Source organism: Tupaia chinensis, unplaced genomic scaffold, assembly GCF_000334495.1.
Source record: "Tupaia chinensis unplaced genomic scaffold, TupChi_1.0 Scaffold000290_1, whole genome shotgun sequence".
Lineage (NCBI taxonomy): Eukaryota > Metazoa > Chordata > Mammalia > Scandentia > Tupaiidae > Tupaia > Tupaia belangeri.
In genome coordinates, this window is record NW_006159775.1 from 5,201,342 (window position 1) to 5,221,915 (window position 20,574).

Sequence of the window (20,574 nt, forward strand, 5' to 3'; positions counted from 1 at the left end):
GGATTATTCAATTGAATTTGAAGTTTTCAAAATTTTCGTTACTGGTGAGCAGTAAGAAGGTATAATGCTATTTTTAAGACCATCTCACATATGCACGTGTTCACACACACACACCCACACATATACACGGTCATATGCTCAGAAACATTCAATGTGTCAATTATCATGTCAGCATTTTCTTTTCTTTTTAGAGAGATTTTTGCTATAGGGCACATGTGCTCCCCAGAGAGAGAGACAGAAAGTGAGAAGTCACCCCCTAGGGGGATGGCTATACCAAATCCCTTCTCCATTTTCCTCTTGGGATTTTGGGTACTCGAGCACATGTGAGTTTTAAGCCACTAGGTCTGTGAATGTGATTGACTAAGTTGTAGGAGTCTAGTGATGTAACCATTATGCCATCTGCTGGTCCTTCCTCTTTTGTTTTTCCTTTTGTAGAGGTTTTTGCCTTAAGGCATATGCATTTGCCAGATAGACAGAGATAGTGAGAGGGAAAATGAGAAATCACCCCCCAGCAGGGATGGCCAGGCCACAATTTCTTCTCCTCCATTTTCCTTTTGGGATCTTGGGCACACACACACATGTGCCTAAAGTGAGGTTCAAGCCATTGGGTCCAGGACTCAAACCCTGTTGGGCCATGTGGGAGTCTAGTGATATAACCACTACGCCATCTATTGACCCCCACCATGTTGGTGTTTTAAAATGGAATAAATCAAGCACAGATGAAAAGGCTTCCAGTTTTAAAGAAAACCAACAGCATAACTAGTTGCTTACGCTGTGTGTGTATCTTTGGATAAATGAGTTGATAATCTGCGAGGTACAGTAAAGTACAGAATAAGAACATAAATGTTACTATAGGATGCAAAGAGACCCAATCAATGTCCCTGGGTGCTCTATGAACGATCGATGAACTGGATAGTCTACATCAATTTGGTAAATTCTCAAAAGACAGGCTTACTTTCTATTTACTTGGTCGTTGGGAAAGTCATGATGCATTTTTTTGCATAGAAAAACATAGTCATGACTTTCCCAATGACCTAATATCTCATTTTGTGAATACTGTTTGGATAACTCACCTGCAAGGCACTCAGGAAACAGTATCATCCCTATGTTTTCAGTAAGTCTTGGAGCATTTGGAAATAGATTCTGGAAGCAGACAAAGTGAGGTCCTTTGCATGTCAGTGACTGAGAAAAATGTTAAGTTCAGTATGTCTCTGCATGGTCTGTAAGGCTCTTTAAAAGCCAAGTACATAGAAAACATGAAATCGGTCACTGCTGTTTAGGAGTAAGAGTGCTGTATAGTGCTATGCTTGGTGACTCTGGTGGAAGATGTGGTTATGCTAGAATTAGCAAGACTGGATTCCTCTAAACCAAAATTTGTCAGAGGGCCAAGGACTCTGGTGTTTCTAGCCTTCAGGGAGGTGTCAGCGGATTGCAGGGTGGCAGCAGGTGCTAGCACTCTTTCTGTCACCGTCACGTTCTGTCCTACTGCTACATTGGGCACGGTCAGCACAGGCTGCACACCTGAGCTGGGGGCGAGGATGCTTTCTCTCTCCCTCACCATAACGTACTGTGCATCTTGCAAATGCTGCATGGTTTCCAGAGGAGTAGGTGTGCCTCCACTAGGCTGTATGACTCTCTCAGTAACCACGACATTGCCTTCATTACTATAATGCTGATCTGCCAAAGAAGAGGCTGGGGCGTACACCCTCTCGGTTACAATAAGGCTCTGTGGCTGTCTAGGACCCAGCGTCACAGTGCATGGGGGCATAGTGGAGCCTGTAGCATAGGAAGTTTCTGTCACAATAATATTACCGGAAGCCAGTGGATCAGGAACAAGTGTAGCCTTTTGCCTAGAAGACACAGAACTTTCAGTGACTATTTCCTGACTTACTTTCTCTGCACTTGCTTCATGCAAAGGTTTTGAAACTTGAAAGCTACCACCAGAGGAGTAGGTATTCGCTGAATTAACCATAGTTTGTTCATAGGCTGAACGTGAAGCTGTGTTCATTCTTGTTTCTGTGACAGGTTTTTGCCTCTGCTCCATTTCCACATCCATATCTATTTTCCTGCCCAAGCAGACTTCAGCTAGTGTCTTGAATTTAAGTCCCAAATCATCTAAGAAGCGATCATCTAGCTCTCCTTCAATAAAACTGCAGCAGCCAATGGAGCCATGTAGAGATTCAGTTTCTTCCTGAGAATAAACCAGAAGGCAATCTTTGGCTGTGTGAATGTCATCTGCATCGGTGTAAGAGGCCACTTTCTAAAACAAAAATCAAAACAGAGATGATTAATTAACAACACAAATTCATTTAACAACGAGACTCTCCATACCTGTTAAACCGCATAACCTGAATCACTGAAACATCACAGAAACACAAATTGAGATATATCTTACAGCATGACTGACCCATATTCTTTAAATAGTATCTTTAAACTAAGAAAGGCTGAGGAGACTTTCAGATTAAAGAAGATGAAAGTGTCATGATAACTAAATAAAATGCAAGATCTTGAATTGGATCCTGAGCAAGAAAGACAATTAATTGCTATAGCCATTGTGATAACTGGGTAAATTGAAATATGGATTGCATCAATGTTAAATTTCTAAATCTAGTGACTGTGGTAAGACAATATAAGAGAATGTGAGTGGATGTGTGTGTATGTGTGAGAGAGAGATAGAGAGGGAGAGGAGCAGAATAGAAAAGCAAATAGCAAATATGACAAAAAGTTAATAATTGGGTAATTTGGGTAGACAGTATACAGGAGTTCAGATTTTCTACTATTTTTAAACATTTCTTGGTAACTTCAAAATTATTTCAAAGTCGAAAGTTAGTACATACACATACAATCAATATTGATTCCAGCAGGCAGGATTCGAGTGCAGAGGGAAATGTTCCAAAATAAAATCAACAGGGTGGCAGAACTGAATTTAGCAGCGAGACAGAAAAGGGATTTTTCTTTGACACTAACTATATCTCTGTCCAACTAATACTTAGGGGTGGCTGAAGAATGGTATGAAAGAAAGGAGGGTGGAAAGGAGCAGAAAGTGGGAAAACAAGCCAGTCATTTGCCAGTGAAGACGGGGACAGAAATAAATCGCCTTCCTCAATGGAAGCTCCTCCTCTCCTTCCTCTAAAGTGCCCTTAAGATGCCAATCACTCCAGCTCTGCCCACTCTCACAAGGACACTGAAGTCTCTGAAGTTCTTTCCTCAAGAAAAGCACCCAGTCCCACTTTTCTTAAAAAAAATTATCCTTGCTATGTCTATAGGATCTGTAGTAATGTTCTTTATTTCACTTCTGATACTAACTTTATATACGAGTTAATCTATTTAAAAGGTATAACAATTTTATTGATCTCTTTAAATAATGCACTTATGGCTTCAGTGGGTCATGTTTCTTTCCTTATTGCCTATAAGCATTTTCTTTTTAGAGATTTTTACTATAGGGAACATGCACTTGCTGCAGAGACAGATAGAAAGCAAAAAATCATTCCCCGGGGGCATGGCCACACCACAATCCCTTCTCCTCTGTTCTCTTCCTGTGATCTTGGGCATGCACACACACACGTGCTTGGCATGAGTGTCAAGCCTCCGGTCTGGGACTCAAACCATGGTCTGCCATGTAGGGGTCCAGAGGAGTAACATTATGCCATCTACTGGTCCCAACCTATAAGCATTTTCTTTTCTTTTCTTTTCTTTCTTTCTTTTTTTTTTTTTTTGGCTATAGGGCATGTGTGCTCGCCAGAAAGAGAGAGACAGAGATACAGAAAGTGAGAAATCTCCCACTGAGGGGGGATGGCCACGCCGCAATTCCTTCTCCTCCATTCTCCTCTAGGGATCTTGGGCATGCATGCACACGTGCCCGGCGTGAATTTAAGTCACTGGCTCTGGGGCTCTAACCGCAATCGACTACATGGGAGTTCAGCAACTTAGCTATTACGCTAACTGCTGGTCCCACCTATAAGCATTTTCTAAAACAAAACAAAACAAAACAAAACAACTCCCCCAGCCCAAATCTAATTTAGACCCAAGGCAATGATTATTCTAACAACATCATATGTATGTACAAGGGTCTTCCAAAAAGTTCATAGAAAGTGTATATTATGAAAAAACTATGCATATATTTCAAAAAATTTTTACATCACAGTAAACTCATACACACACACACACACACACACACACACATTCACTTTTTTTAAAGAGAGGTTTCTTTTCTTTTTTTGGCTATAGGGTATGTGTGCTTGCTGGAAAGACAGACGAGGGACAGAGAGACAGAAAGTGAGAAATCACCCCTTTCTCCATTCTCCTCTTGGGACCTTGGGCATATGATGCATGCACACGCACCTGGTGTGAGTTTGAGTCACCTAGCCTGGGACAACCACGGTCGTCTCTGTGGGAGTCCAGCAACGTAACCATTACACCATTTGCTGGTTCCCCAAAGTAAACTCATATTTTAATTTCATTTTTTCCACAAACTTTTTGATGTCCCCTCATACATTTTTTCATACACAAAATCTAATCCTTACATCAGTTAAGTGGTTTCTTAAGAAGTCTTCATTCACGGCAACACCTGCTACTTGAGCTCCAGCCATGTTCCTGGAAGCCCCTGTGGCTTTTGTGGTCCGAATGGCTTCAGTGCCCGTGATGGCTCCTGCTGTGGCTGTCACCTGGGTAGCCCCACCAGACAGAAGGCTTCTGTGTTCCTCCCATCTTCCGTCCATCTCAGACATATCATGCTGCACTTTGGTAAAGGAGGCAGAACTACTTCCTCTCATGGTGGTTTCCTTGGTCATCGCACCTCCTACGCCTCCTATTCCATTTCTTACTACTAGGCTCTCCCCATGGTCTGCGGCCAGAAGAGGTGGTACCACCTGTGAGGGCAGAAACAGTTGAGAACTGAGTAGAAGGATGGAGGATGAGTATAGTGGGCAGAAGGGTCTGAGCTAAGTGAGTTATGGAGAAAAAGGTAAGCTATTTCCACAGAGACAAATATAGAAATATATTTTGGGTTGAACGGCTTTGATTTGAGTCCTTTGAGGATCTCCATTGTGCCTTGTTTCATAGCTGATTATAACCCAAAGAGAACCCAATACCCAAACTTTCACATACAGTGTTGGTTCATTTATTCTACTGGCATCAATGCCATTTCTACTTTCCTCTAGAGTGATGCTTTTTCTATGGGTATAAGATCCCTTCATTTTACTTTCAGCTGAACACATCGATCATCAGAATAAATATTATATTTTCAAGCCTTTATACTGGGTAGTAGGAAAAGTCATGATGTATTTTTCTATGCAAAAATGCATCATGACTTTTCTGACTACCCAATACTTTAATGTAGAGCCACTGGCCTGTGGTCAATGTGAATTAAGCAGACATGGTGTATGTAGCTTCTGGGAAGTGTGTTTAAAGAGCAGTCCTTCACTTTCTCTCATCTGTGAACTGGGATGTGGGGATAGTAGCTAGTATCTAGAACATGAGGTCAGCATGAGAATGGAGGGCCAGCCCTGTAGCCTAGTGGTTAAGGAAGCTGGATCCCATGTGGCCAACGGAAGCTCAAACCCTGGCCCAATGTTATGCAAATGTGGAGGAAAAAAGATTGTGGCATAACCATGCTTCATAGAGGGGCGTTTTCCTCTCTTTCTCTTGCTTCACCTCTCAGAGATACTCTCTCTGGCAAGTTCTCATACTCCCTGACCATTAAAAAAAAAAGAAAAAAGAAAATGGAACTCATTCATGGAGGAGAAACAAGGTGCCTGGGGCCATGTTGTGGAGGAATCTTCATGCTGACCCTGGACTGTCATGTTTATGTTCAAGTCACTGTTACTGTGAGTGCTCTACCACTTGAAAGCATATCCTACTATAAAGGGTGCTCATGGCAGGTGGTGATGACAGACTTGAGGTAAAGATTCAATAAAGACAGGGGAGATGGCTAGTAAGTGGTTAGAAATGGGGATCTGCAACATAATGGTTGTGTCACGGACATTGTGGGTTTATCTCTGCCAACCTATGTACTGAGGGGAATGGAAATAGAGAAGTTCTTGGTAGTGAAAAATAATTGAATACTGGAACAAAAATTTCTATCCTAAATTCCTGTATACTTTTGCTCTCCCTGACCCTTGCTTTACATGGTGAAATAAAACCATCTCAACTTTGCCCTGGCAACAAATATGAAATATGTTGTCATTTAAACCATTTATTTCACAAAGGCATGTGAATAAAATCTGTAATGACCACTTTACTCCCTCATAACCAAAGATGTTAGAAATGCCTCCCAAGGCCTTTGTCTCTCCTTTAAACTCAGGAGAGACAAACTGTATTGATATCTGATGGACTGACCTTGTCTTCAGGAGGTGCCCCTTCATTATTCCAAGGATGCAGCATCTCTATAGTGCCAGGGATGGGCGTGAAGCCTTTGGCACCCTCTCCACACTGGCAAAACAGCAGTAAGAGTGGTACAACTAGACAGAAGAGAAATTGAATAAAGGTTAATCGTGAAATTCTGTGTTCAGTTATTTATAGTCCTATTTTTATTTTTTTAAACAATTTTCCTTCTCTTCACCCTGAATCAACCCTACTAAGCTTGTTTTATGAGTTATGCCAAAGATAGAAGGCAGAATGGAGAAAGTCTTATAGAGTCAAAGGTTGTATTCATCACAAAGAGGCTATCTATGATTACTGAATAGAATATCACTGAATTAGAAGTATCCAAATGATCAGATATATTTAAAGACAAAAAAAAAAAAATCATGGTCCCCCAAAAATGTATTGAAAAAAGCAAAAGCTCCTGGAGGCAGAAAAATGTTAATATATTCAAATATTTTAGAATACAGAGATCTGCTAAAATACTTCACCCTAGAGTGACACTTTGCACAAGGCATGATTTTCCATTGTGTCAATTAACCTTTTGACTACCTGACTTCTATGTTCTCAAATGATGCTACATGAAAAACCCTTAGAATACATACAAAATTTCATCTAGAATTCAATATAATTTGCCTCCCCTTTGAATTTGATTCTACCTCTATGAGGAAACAAAGACTAAAGCTAGCCCCTAGCGGACGTGGTAAACAGTCCACGTGGTAAACAGTCCACTCCAAATTAGTTTTCATTACCACTCTCATTTAGCAGCTGCCAATGATACATTGAGCAGCTCTAGATTCCGTTTTACATAAAAGAGTTGACAGCACAGGAAATATAGCAATTGTGATTAACATGATTGACATCAGGGGACTGGCAGGTGGCGTAATGGTTATGTTGCTGGACAGCCATGTAGTCGACTGAGGTTTAAATCCCGGACCCAGGAGCTTAATACTCATGCCAGGTGCATGTGCATGCATGCCCAAAATCCCAAGAGGAGAATGGAGGAGAAGGGATTGTGGCGTGGCCATCCTCCTGAAGGGTGATTTCTCACTCTCTGCCTCTCTGTCTCTCTCTGTCTCTCTGGTGAGTACAATCACCTTATAGTAAAACATATCTCTCTTAAAAAAAAAAAATTGACATCAGCCAGCAGCAATTCAGTAATTTCAGCAAATTCAGCAAATACTCAAGTGTCTGTCATGTGCCAAGTACCACCAAGAATAGGTGATGAAAATGTAATGCAAAGAATCCCTGGGTAAAAGATAGGGTCCCAGTTCCTGTAGAGGCTTCTCCTCTAGCACTGAAGTAGCCTAGGCTTGGGGTCAGCAGATGCCATGGTGGTTAAGGTGCTGGTCTCCCATGTGGTCGAAGGGAGTTCTAGTCCTGAACTTGGTGGCTTGCCTTCTCACTTTTTCTCTCTCTCTGTGTGAAAACTCTCTCTCTCTCTGGTGAGCATACATGCCCTGTGATGAATTAAAAAAAAAAATATTTAAAGAGAAAGAAGGAAAAAGAAATAGCCTAGGCTGCCTTGGAGGTGGTTCTCTGCCAGTCAAGTGGAAAGGCATTCATTCCCCCGACCCCGGCTGCAGGGAAGGCTGGACTGGCAAGAACGTCTTGTCATTTTCAGGAGCACAGACATACTCAGTGGTCTGGCTACTGTTGGCGCTGGTGAAGAGGCAGGCCAAGCAGTGGGTACTGGGGAGGCAGAGCTCTGAGGAATGGATTGTGCAGAGCAAGAATCAATTAGACTTGGGGCTGACCAGTGGTGTGGTGATTTAGGGCGCTGGATTCCCACATGGTCGACCATGGTTCAAGTACCGGACCTGGTGGCTTGCTTTCTCATTTTCCCTCTCTCTCTCATTCCGTCCCTCTCTGGTCAAATTTAAATAAAGAAAGAAATAAAGTTAAATTTAAAAAAAAAAGAATCGATTGGACTAAGCTGAGTTTGTAAAATTACCTTGTATCTACAACTCAAAGTCAAGCCACACATCTTTTCTGAGAGTCTGCTGTGTATCAGACACTGTAAGACAATATTATGCCTTTAATGATAATAATAATAAATAAAATTAAATAAAATAATTCTTTAAAAAAAAAAAAAGGGGGCTGGCAGGTGGCATGGTGGTTAAGGGCTCTGGACTCCCACATGGCCGACCAGGGTTCGAGTCCTAGACCTGACAGCTGGTTTCTCACTTTCTCTCTTTCTGTTTCTCTCTCTCTGTCGCTTTTTTGTTTCTATCTCTACCCCTCTCTCTCTCGTGAATTCATGTGTACTGTAGCAAGTTAAAAAATAGTGATAAATAAAAACTAAGTAGTGCCATTGTGCAGTTTAGCAGAACAGAGACACCAACAAGATAGCAAAAACTTCTCAAACAAACAAACAAACAAAAAGACAACCAACCAACCAAACAAAAATAAACAAACAAACAAAAAAACAAAACACCAGGTGCAAGTGTGCATGCTCATCATCCTGACTAGCTGAGGCTGGGGATGGATTATGGTATGAGGACTCTGTTGGGAGTTATCTTTTTTTCTCTTTCAAAAACTCTCATGGAAGAAATTCAATAAAATAAATAAAAGACTTACGTAGCAAGAGCAGAAGAGCCAAAATCATTAGCGCAATCGCAGCGGGTCCCAGGCCAACATAGGAGTCACGCAGTGCTTCCACACAGCCACTGCCATCCAGACACTTACAAACTGTGAGTTTAAGGATCTGCTTTTCAGGGCAACTGTAGCCTTGACTGTCGGAAATCAGGAACTGAATCTCACTTCTCCCAGGCTTTCGTTCTCTTTGTTGCAGTAGCACACTGGTACCTACCAAGGTAGGAGGCAGAGGAAGTGAAAAAATGTTGGTTATCAAGGAAAGGGAGACATGACATTACAGGAAGTTCCTTAACAGCCAGTAACACTTAGCTCCAGTTACAAGTTTTATTCTTTCAATTGGTCATTGAATTCACACTATGCACTCATGAAAATTTGTCTATAGATTCCAATTATTCATTGTAAATAGCAAAGAACCAGATTTGGGCACCTTGTTCTCATGATGATTCATTGTAACCAAGGTGTAGGGTTCACTAGATGCTAGAAACTGTTCTAGATATGGGAATACAGTGATAAACAGAAGGTGAGTTAAATAACATTTTCTTAGACCGTTATTCTACCATTTCTTAAAAAAAACCCCAAAAAAACCCCCCAAAACTATATTAAAGCAATTTAAAAACATAGACAATAACAGAGAAAGGACCATAACACCCACAGTACCTATCACCGGCTTTAGTAGTTCGCAACAAGGTGATGATAACGTGTATAGTATTCTCAACTGAACTGGTCTGAGAAGTACTTCATGTTGGGTAAATTCTCTTTAGATGCCAAATGATGTATAGCAATTCATTGTATATATAAAAAAAGAATACTAATAAATAAAATAAATAGTTCTCAATAAGGGACCAATTTTGTTTTATCTAGTCCTCTCTTTTTCATGCCCAACACTACTATATTCAAAACTGTGGGGACCAGCAATTGTCATAATGGCCAGGTTGCTGGACTTCCATGTGGTCGACTACAGTTCGAGTCCTGGACCAGGTGGCTTAAACTCACACTGGGCATGTGTGCGTGTGTGCCCAAGATCCCAAGAGGAGAATGGAGGAGAAGGAATTGCGGTGTGGCCATCCCCCCTGGGGGATGATTTCTCACTTTCTGTCTTACTGGCGAGCACACGCGCCCTATAGCACAAACCTCTCCAAAAACAGAAAGAAAAAATTGTGAAAAGTTCCAAACCTATAGCAAAGTTAAAAGAATATAACAGTGAATATTGATATACCCTTTGCTAATTGTTTATATTTTCCAACAATATTTTCTCTCTATGTATACACTTTAACAAAATACTTTTTCTAAACTATTTCAAGAAAAGTTGCAGATAGCATGAACTTTTTGGGATATACCTTCTAAGACCAAGGGGCATTAGCATTCTTTAGAAATTAATTATTGCTATGTTACTACTATCTAACTCAGATAGAAACTTTTCATTTGTAGTAATTGCCTTTATAGTTCTCTGCCTTTCTCTTTTTTATTCATGATAGTGTGTGCACACATGTGAGAGAGGGAGAAGAGAAGCACTGCAACAGCATCTTGTTATGCCATGATCCTCTTTCCCCAGCTCAGCTTGTCAGGATCTTGGGTGATACACACACACACACACACACACACCCACACACACACACTCTCTCTCTCCATGATCCTCTTTCCCCAGCTCAGTTTGTCAGGATCTTGGATCACACATACACACACTCCACGATCCTCTTTCCCCAACTCAGTTTGTCAGGATCTTGGATCACACACACACACACACACACACACCATGTTTTTCAGATCAACTCAAGGATCCACAGCTTGAATTTGCCTGATTGTTCCCTCACGACTAGATTTTGATTATACAGTTTTGACACGAACATAACATAGGAGATTTTTCATGAATGATTTTTTATTTTTTAAGAATGTGACCAATGATTATTGTAAAATTTTTCTTTTACATGAATAAAAATGCTGACCAGTTTCCACATGAGTAAAAACAGTATGTATTACATTTATTTAAAAGTAAACTGCTCCTCATGGTAACCTGGTAACATATGCCTGTAGTCTCAGCTACTTGGGAGGTTAAGGTAAGAGGACTGAGGGTTTAAAGACAGCCTGCTAAAAACAGGGAGACACTGCCTTTAACAAACAAAAACAAAAACAAAAAACTCCAAACCCCTAAAAAACCATTAGGACATCAAGGCCAGAAGGTGGCATAGTAGTAACAGGATGCTCTGCAAGGCTGACCCACATGGAAGGGTTCCAGGTTTGTATCCAGAGATCTCCCTGATCATGCCAGGTGTGTGTGTGCCCATGAGCCAGGGCTGGCTGAAACTGACTGTAGAACATGGTGTGAAGCCACTGTTAGGGGTGCTGCTGTCTCTGTCTCTGCCTCTCTCATTCATGGATGCAAAGAACTTGAAAAGAAATACATGCCGAGTATGATGGAAAATACAAAGATACCAATTAGTGTTTTGGTTTTGTTATTTATTTCTTTTTCCATAAAAGTTTATTCTCATTTTATGCTTCTAGTGTAATGGAATTTGATCTGCATGGCTAGAAACGTACATATTAAATCATCCCTAAAGATTTGGGCGAAGTGATGAAAAGATTTGATTATTCATTTAAGGAGTATGAGCTTGTGAAAGAAAGCCAAGAAATATGGTGTGGAAGAAAACAACCAACTTCATGATGAACTCTCAAAGGGTAAATGAGCAGGGGAGGAAAGGTCTTGGGTGGGACCCAAAAGGACATCCCTTCTACTACTTGCTGGAAGAGAGGCCTGACCTATGAATAGTCTTTCAATTCTAGGTGGCAAGCACAAGGGCGTCTGGTTTACTAGTCTCTAGAGTTTTCTGTACTTCAACATTTTTCCAGATAAATAAAATAGATAGGAGCTACTTATTATCATGACAGTTGGCTGACTACTTTATTATATAATCATAGGGAAGAAAGACTGGGTTACAGAATCCTCACTCTCTAAATTCTTAGACATATAAAGACTAATACCCATGCCTTCCTGTTATTATATTCCTGCATATGCATTCTTGTGAGTCTTACATTCTTAAGACTATGACAAAAATTCAAGAAGTCATCAAGCTCAAACATCTTTATCTTTGGGATAGAAAATCCAGTGGTAAATTGGGAGAGGCAGGATAGTATAAACATGGAGGGGGCACTTCAGAAACAGACTGGCTTGGATCCCAGCTCTGGTGCCACTTAGCTAGCTATGGTCTTGGGAAAGTTAGTACAACTCTCTGTGCCTCTATTTCCTTATCTGTAAAATGTTGACTGTAGTGTGGAGCTTCTAGGGTTGTTGATAGCACTGAAGAGCTTAGAAGAATGTATGGGATATTCCTAAACACTATGTGACCCTTAGATAAAATAAGTCTTGGAGTCTCATCAAGTTCAATGTAAAACATATTTATGTATTTCAGTCAAATAAAGGTATAATCCAACCAAGGCGTCAAAGTTAGTACAGAGAGTCCTTGCCAAGTTTTCAGATTTGGAGGCCTGTGACTTATTTGCCATAAGAAGAATCCTGTCTGTCATCCATGGCTCATGCCAACTGAAAACTTGATCCTAAGGAATCTTAATTAATTAGGTTGGTGAGTATCATCCTTAGTGAAGAGGCAATGCAGATTAACCAAGGACCTGTTTTCTTCAAGTGAGTGCATAATCCCTAAGAAGATTTAGAATTAAGTATAGAAATATTTAAGGTAATTAAGAGCACAGTTTTAATATTTTTGTATGGTCAGGAATTTATTTGTATTTGTTGTTTTACATAGTTATAATATTTTCTGAAAAATTAGCCTAATTAGCCTGATAACCTTGTAACTTGACTTAAAAGTGGATTTGGGCTGGTGGTTTTAGGTTGAAATATCACTAGTTTGTTCAGTATTGGAACACTGAAGAGAATTCCAGGTTCAATGTAATTATAAAGTAAATGTATTGGAATTTTGAGTATAAGAATGACAGGGACATTTTACTTATTAATTAGGTTACTTACTGAAATACATTAAAAAGGAAGCCAAATGTACAACATTCAAAAATGCAGTTTGAAATTGTGATTAATTTGTAAATTGGACCAAACATTATCCAAAGCCTCATAAAATGACTGGAAGCATTTGCTGGACTTAAAATAACATAATAAATCTATAAGAGAAATCTATATAAATCTGTTAGGTAAAAATTTGGGCATTACATTTGAAACTTTTCTCAAACAAGCACTAATTGTCTAAAATCAAATAGCCTTCTGGAAAGACGTTTCTACATTCAAAACTACCTGAAGGACCCACGTGCTCACCTCAATAAGAGAGCTATGTCCAAGATGTGGGCAAACGAACATGGCCACTGGCACGAGGAGGGTGGTCCAACAGGCCCTTTGTGCTAATCATCTCCACCCATACTAGCTTTGTGATTTGAACAAGTTGCTTAACTCCAGTTAAGCCAAGGTTCCCTCAGCTATAATCAGGGAGCAATATTATGAAGCAAGGATTAAATATCATGATGCAGAACAGAGTGCAGGGCACTAGGTAGGTGCTCAGTGGAGTTACTGTTACCACAGCAAGATTTTTAGGAAGCACCAACTGTAATGGCTGTGCATAGACAAGGTTGGTACTTGATGAGTCAAAACTACTTTAAAAGCTATTTGGAGAGATGGGGCCAGCAGGTGGCATGGTGGGTAAGGCACTGGACTCCCATGTGGTTCACCATGCTTCAAATCCCGGGCCTGACTGCTTGAAATTCAAGCCAGGTGCATATGCATGCATGCCCAAAATCCTGAGAGGAGAATGGAGGAGAAGAGATTTTGTGACGTGGCCATCCCCCCTGGGGCAGGGGTGATTTCTAGCTTTTTGTCTCCCTGTCTCTCCAGCAAACGCATGCACTCTATAGTAAAAATCTCTAAAAAAAAAAGCTATTTGGAGAATGCTTAGCTGCTTTGACATTTTAGATAATTTCCTTCCTCTCCATAGGTGTATAAAAGATGCTATGCCTATAGGTTCAGAACTCATTTTATAAAAATGTATTAGAAATGTAATTTATAAGAAGAAACGAAACTATTATTATGAAGAGTTTAGGTATCTCTCATGCTTAACATGTAGACTTTAATGTAGTGCAATGCTTTTGCTTACTTTCTTGGTGTACTATTTTCCATTCTTCTGCCATTCCAGGAGGCTTGTCAATGATCGAGAAGCTGAAAGGCCCACTGTTTTGGGGTCCATCTGGGTCCTTTGCAGTGACATTCACATACTGCACGTCATCACAGATATTCTGCACTGGGTCCACAAGCGTGGGGCAATTGTCATTGATGTCTTGTACTGTGATAAGGACCGTGCCGGTGATGGTTTTTCTAGGATATTCTTAAAATAAGAAAGAAAATGTTTGTATAATTTAATTACACTTTTAAAAAGGAAGTTTGACTTCTATGTGCAAATATGGTAAGGAGAAGGAATTAACCACTTAGACACTTTCTATCCTGGATATATCTTATATTCAAATGAAGTAATATCTCCTAATTATGATGTAAGTAGAAATATGAAAGTTTATCCACTGGAGAGATTAGGTTTCTAAGGCTGGAAAATTAAATCTACATATAGACAATCCAGAAAAATATCTGTCAGGACCAGCAGATGGTGTAGTGGTTATGTTGCTGGATTCCCTCATGGCTGAATGTGGTCTGAGTCCTAGACCTGGTTGGCTTCAGAATCATGCCAGGCACATGTGCTTGTGTGCCCAAGATCTCGGGAAGAGAATGGAGGAGAAGAGATTGTGGCGTGGCCATTACACTTGAGGGTGATTTCCCACTTTCTCTCTCACTGTGTCGGTCTCTCTCTCTCTCTAGTGAGCACATGTGCCCTTAGGCAAAACAACACTTAAAAAAGGAAAGAAAAATATCTGTCTATCTATATTTTTGCTATAGGCCATGTGTGCTCACCAGAAAGAGACAGAGATAGAGAGGGAGTAAGTGAGAAATCACATCCCTCCATGCTGCAATCACTATTCCTCTCAGGAATTTGGGCATGCACACACAGATGCCTGGCATGATTTTCAAGGTGCCGGCTCCAGGATTCAAACTACAGAGTCAGCCAGCTGCTTTAACCTCCACACCACCTGATGGCCCAAAGATGTCTGTTTAATAACTTACCTTCTGATATAGCCAAAATCTTTACAGTGTATGTACCATTCTGGACATATCTAGATTCAAAATCAGGTGTCTTTGCAAGTCTAATTTCAGATGTGACAGAATCCACAGTGACCCAATTGTCTATATCTTCCAATTTGGCATATCTGTTATAAAGCAAACACAAAATTAACTTAAAATTCTAGATAAATTGGGACTTTTGAATAGCTATAACTTTTTCAAGAGTAATTTTCATTTCCTTAATATATGTTCTTGTTATGGTCATTTGTTTTGGACTATTTTCAACTTCTTGAAACCATCCTAAAAGCCCTTCTCTTTACTGCACATCACATTTCTTGAAACCTTCCTATTTCTATAATATACTCAAGATATGTAATCATTGGCATCGCCCTTAGCCAGCACAGGAGGTTTGTAAGTTGTTGTGTGAGCAGGTAAAACTTTGGGGATTTAGCTTAGTTACACAGCAAAAACTGATGGAGAAAAGTAGTCTTCATTTTAAGAAAAAAAAATTAATTTAAGGGACGAGTGGATGGTGTAATGGTTACATCACTGGACTCCCATGTAGTCGACTGCAGTCCAAGGTCTGGCCCTGGCAGATTAAAATTCACGCCAGGCACATGTGCGTGTGTGCCCGAAATCTGAAGAAGAGAATGGAGGAGAAGGTTGTGGTGTGGCCATCTGCCCGGAGGGTAATTTCTTGATTTCTGTCTCTCTTTGTCTCTCCGGTGAGCACATGTGCCCTATAGCAAAAATCTCTCTTAAAAAAAGTTAATTTTATTATTATTATTGTTATTTTAAATTTTCTACAGAGCACATGTGCTCAGCAGATAGAGAGAGAGTGCAAGTCACCAGGTCCCGGACGCGAACTAGTCAGCCATGTGAGTCCAGCGCCAGAGCACATGCACTCACCAGAGAGAAAGAGAGAGGAAGCAAGCCACCAGGTCCAGGACTAAGATCTCGGGAAGAGAATGGAGGAGAAGAGATTGTGGCGTGGCCATTACACTTGAGGGTGATTTCCCACTTTCTCTCTCACTGTGTCGGTCTCTCTCTCTCTCTAGTGAGCACATGTGCCCTTAGGCAAAACAACACTTAAAAAAGGAAAGAAAAATATCTGTCTATCTATATTTTTGCTATAGGCCATGTGTGCTCACCAGAAAGAGACAGAGATAGAGAGGGAGTAAGTGAGAAATCACATCCCTCCATGCTGCAATCACTATTCCTCTCAGGAATTTGGGCATGCACACACAGATGCCTGGCATGATTTTCAAGGTGCCGGCTCCAGGATTCAAACTACAGAGTCAGCCAGCTGCTTTAACCTCCACACCACCTGATGGCCCAAAGATGTCTGTTTAATAACTTACCTTCTGATATAGCCAAAATCTTTACAGTGTATGTACCATTCTGGACATATCTAGATTCAAAATCAGGTGTCTTTGCAAGTCTAATTTCAGATGTGACAGAATCCACAGTGACCCAATTGTCTATATCTTCCAATTTGGCATATCTGTTATAAAGCAAACACAAAATTAACTTAAAATTCTAGATAAATTGGGACTTTTGAATAGCTATAACTTTTTCAAGAGTAATTTTCATTTCCTTAATATATGTTCTTGTTATGGTCATTTGTTTTGGACTATTTTCAACTTCTTGAAACCATCCTAAAAGCCCTTCTCTTTACTGCACATCACATTTCTTGAAACCTTCCTATTTCTATAATATACTCAAGATATGTAATCATTGGCATCGCCCTTAGCCAGCACAGGAGGTTTGTAAGTTGTTGTGTGAGCAGGTAAAACTTTGGGGATTTAGCTTAGTTACACAGCAAAAACTGATGGAGAAAAGTAGTCTTCATTTTAAGAAAAAAAAATTAATTTAAGGGACGAGTGGATGGTGTAATGGTTACATCACTGGACTCCCATGTAGTCGACTGCAGTCCAAGGTCTGGCCCTGGCAGATTAAAATTCACGCCAGGCACATGTGCGTGTGTGCCCGAAATCTGAAGAAGAGAATGGAGGAGAAGGTTGTGGTGTGGCCATCTGCCCGGAGGGTAATTTCTTGATTTCTGTCTCTCTTTGTCTCTCCGGTGAGCACATGTGCCCTATAGCAAAAATCTCTCTTAAAAAAAGTTATTTTTATTATTATTATTGTTATTTTAAATTTTCTACAGAGCACATGTGCTCAGCAGATAGAGAGAGAGTGCAAGTCACCAGGTCCCGGACGCGAACTAGTCAGCCATGTGAGTCCAGCGCCAGAGCACATGCACTCACCAGAGAGAAAGAGAGAGGAAGCAAGCCACCAGGTCCAGGACTTGAACTGCAGTCAGCCATGTGGGAGTCCAGCACCTTAACCACCACACCACCCACTTGTCCTGAGAAAAGTTTATTGTTTATTAAGATATTACCAATATTTTTAAATGTCCATTTTATTATTTATTTATTTAATTGCCAGAGCAAGCATGTACTCACGTGTGTGTGTGTGTGTGTGAGAGAGAGAGAGAGAGAGAGAGAGAGAGCCCCTCAATGGAGCATGATCCTGACACCATCCTTTTTCCTCCATTTGTCCATTCTGCCAGGATTTTTGGGAATGCATGCACATATACTTCATGTGTTTTTCAAGCTGCCACGGGCCAGGCTTTGAACTGCAGTCATCTATGTGGTTTTTGACTCTCTATGTGGGAGGCTTAACTGCTGTGCTTTTTGTATGGGGCCAGCCCTAAATACATCAACTTTTCAAAAAATCAATTAATTGCTTTAAACATGAAGCATCTAAAATTTTTGGGAAGCTGTTGGTTGTTGGAGCAATAACTTACTTTCAGGTAGAACTGAAAGTGAAAACAATGTTGGCTCAGGCATGGTGAGCTAGCACCACCACTTGAGTGACCGGAAGCAACATGGGAGGCCCACTTCTGACAAAGTGAAAGGACTGATCTTTTTGATTCTATTAACATTTTAAAATAGCAACTACGAATTAGGTGAACATTGAAATATAATCTAAATGTTCACTGTAGTTGTGCCTTCCATTTCTTACGTGTAAAATAATAGGTTTGAACTGACCTTTCACATTGTTCTCACTCTAAAACTCTATAATTGTATGCTGAAAAATAAAATACTTTGGGGCCGGCAAGTGGCATGGTGGTAAAAGGCGCTGGACTTCCACATGGCCGACCACGGTTCAAGTCTTGGACCTGGTGGCTTGCTTTCTCACTTCCTCTCTCTCTCTGTGTGTCTCTCTGATCAAACTGGAAAATAATAATGATAATAATAATAAATAAAGTTAAATAAAATAATTTAAAAAAGAAAAAGAAAAATACTTCAAAAAACCAAAGAGGCATGGTTCATTATTCTTCCAGGCAGTACAAATAACCTTTTAATATAGTCATAGTCTCTAATAAAAACGGAAGCCAAATTTAGTAATTTGGTGGAAAACAAAAACTTCAATAGATAGCCACCTATAACTAGATAATTAATGAGAATATGAAAGTTTCTCGATAAAAAGCAGTGAGTAATTATATAGAATACTCATCTCAAATTTGGGAAATTTGGGGTCTCAGTTAGGGACTGCCTATTAGCTACAGTCGTGGAAATTAAAACCAGACCACTAAATCAAGAGAAGCAATGTTGGTTTCTTCAAGTTAGGGTGGCCACAAGAGAAACAGTAAGACATTGGCGAAAACACAGCAGACGTTCTTTGTTAATATTATTTTGGAAAAAGGTTATTTGATTCTATTGGCTGTTGAATGCCATTAAAAAGAGATCCCCTAAAAAGAAGGAGTTACTAAAGGACTTCCTCCATATTCCCATTCTTGCTGGTCAACGAGGAATCTAAGTACAATGTTTCATGTAGTACTGGCACTCAGGGACTGCTATGGTCTGACTGTTGGTGTCCCCCTCAAATTCTTACACTTTTAGAACCTAGCACCCAGTATCATAGTGTTAAGAGGTGACTTTCTGGGGAAATGATTAAGTCTCAAGACCTCCATCTTCATGAAAGGGTGACTGCCCTTATAACAGAGGCTCCAGAGAGCTCCCTTTTCCCTTCATCCATTTGAGGACATGGTGTCACTTCTTCTTGGAAGCCAAGATTGAGCCTCATCAGACAATGACTTTGCTGGGTGGTGCCTTGATCTTGGACTTCCCAGCTTCCAGAACTATGTGCATCGAATCTCTATTGTCTACGTGTTACCCAGTCTAAGGTAATTTTGTTATAGCAGCCTGAATAGACTGAGACAAAGACACAGGCATAAGGACAGTATGAAGCTGTGGATCTGGGGCAGGAGGGATTCTTTATATTCAACCACAATAACTGTATGTAAGAGTTCCATAAATAATAACTCCAAAGAGAGTAGTCTCCCCAGGGCATGGTACTGAGATCTAAGACGAAAGATCACTTTGAACATTGAAAGTATCATGGAAATCTAAGCTATCACTATAGAGGGGACACTATCTAGTCTCTTCCAGTGCAGTGGCAGCATCTAGTAGGTCTTCAATAAAACCTGAATAAAGGTCACCATAATCAAAACAAACATTGTAAAAGGTTCACTAACTCCTGAACTAAAGAGTATGACTTAAGTAAAGATAAATTACTGGGATTTATGTATACATAAAATTGGTTTTCTTTGTATTATGATACATTATAGAACTATTTCTCTTAACCAAACTTGTGTAAAGTGGGACTTGTGGTAAATTTTATCTGCTTGCTTGCTTGCTTTCCTCCTTCCTTCCTTCCTTCCTTCCTTCCTTCCTTCCTTCCTTCCTTCCTTCCTTCCTTCCTTCCTTCCTTCCTTCCTTCCTTCCTTCCTTCCTTCCTTCCTTCCTTCCTTCCTTCCTTCCTTCCTTCCTTTCTTTCTTTCTTTCTTTCTCTTTTTCTTTCCTTGAGAGAGATTTTTGCTATAGGGTGTGTACACTTTCCAGAGACATAGGGGGAGATAGAGAGACAGAAAGCAAGAAATTACCCACCAGGGGGGATGGCCACGATACAATTCTTTCTCCTCCATTCTCTTCTGGGGATTTTGGGCATGCATGCATATGCATCTGGCATGAGTTTCAAGTTGCTCGATCTTAGGACCAGCAGATGGCGTAATGGCTATATCACTGGACTCCCATGTAGTCGACTGTGGTTTGAATCCTGGACCTGGTGGCTTAAACTCATGCTGGGTGGGTGTACTTGTGTGACTAAGATCTTGAGAGGAGAATAGAGGAGAAGGGATTGTGACATGGCCACTCCCCTGGAGGGTGATTTCTTGCTTTCTGTTCCTCTGTCTCTCTGTCTCTCTCTGTCTTTCTGGTGAGCACACACACCCTAACCTTAGACCAAAAAAAAAAAAAAAAAAAAAAAAAAAAAAAATCTCTCCAAAACAAAACAAGTCGCTGGGTCTGGGACTTGAACTGTGGTTGGCCATGTGGGAGTCTAGCAATATAACAATTACACTATCTGCTGGTCCCTATCTACTACTTTCTTATCCTCCCATACTTTCCTGGATGAGAACTAAGCCAGATTTTAGAAAG

The 20,574-nt window shown here is 40.4% G+C and overlaps 1 protein-coding gene across 1 annotated transcript in view; it reads right to left on the minus strand.

Annotated features, from left to right (window-relative positions):
• Positions 1-593: 593 nt before the first annotated feature.
• Positions 594-20,574, minus strand: part of DSG2 (desmoglein 2) — a gene marked incomplete at its 5' end in the record, with an annotated part of 29,222 nt that continues 9,241 nt past the window's right edge. Inside the window, 6 exon segments of the mRNA XM_014588637.2 lie at positions 594-2,260; positions 4,524-4,868; positions 6,337-6,458; positions 8,941-9,168; positions 14,061-14,288; positions 16,432-16,574. Of these exon segments, the coding sequence (XP_014444123.1) occupies positions 1,277-2,260; positions 4,524-4,868; positions 6,337-6,458; positions 8,941-9,168; positions 14,061-14,288; positions 16,432-16,574 (2,050 nt within the window).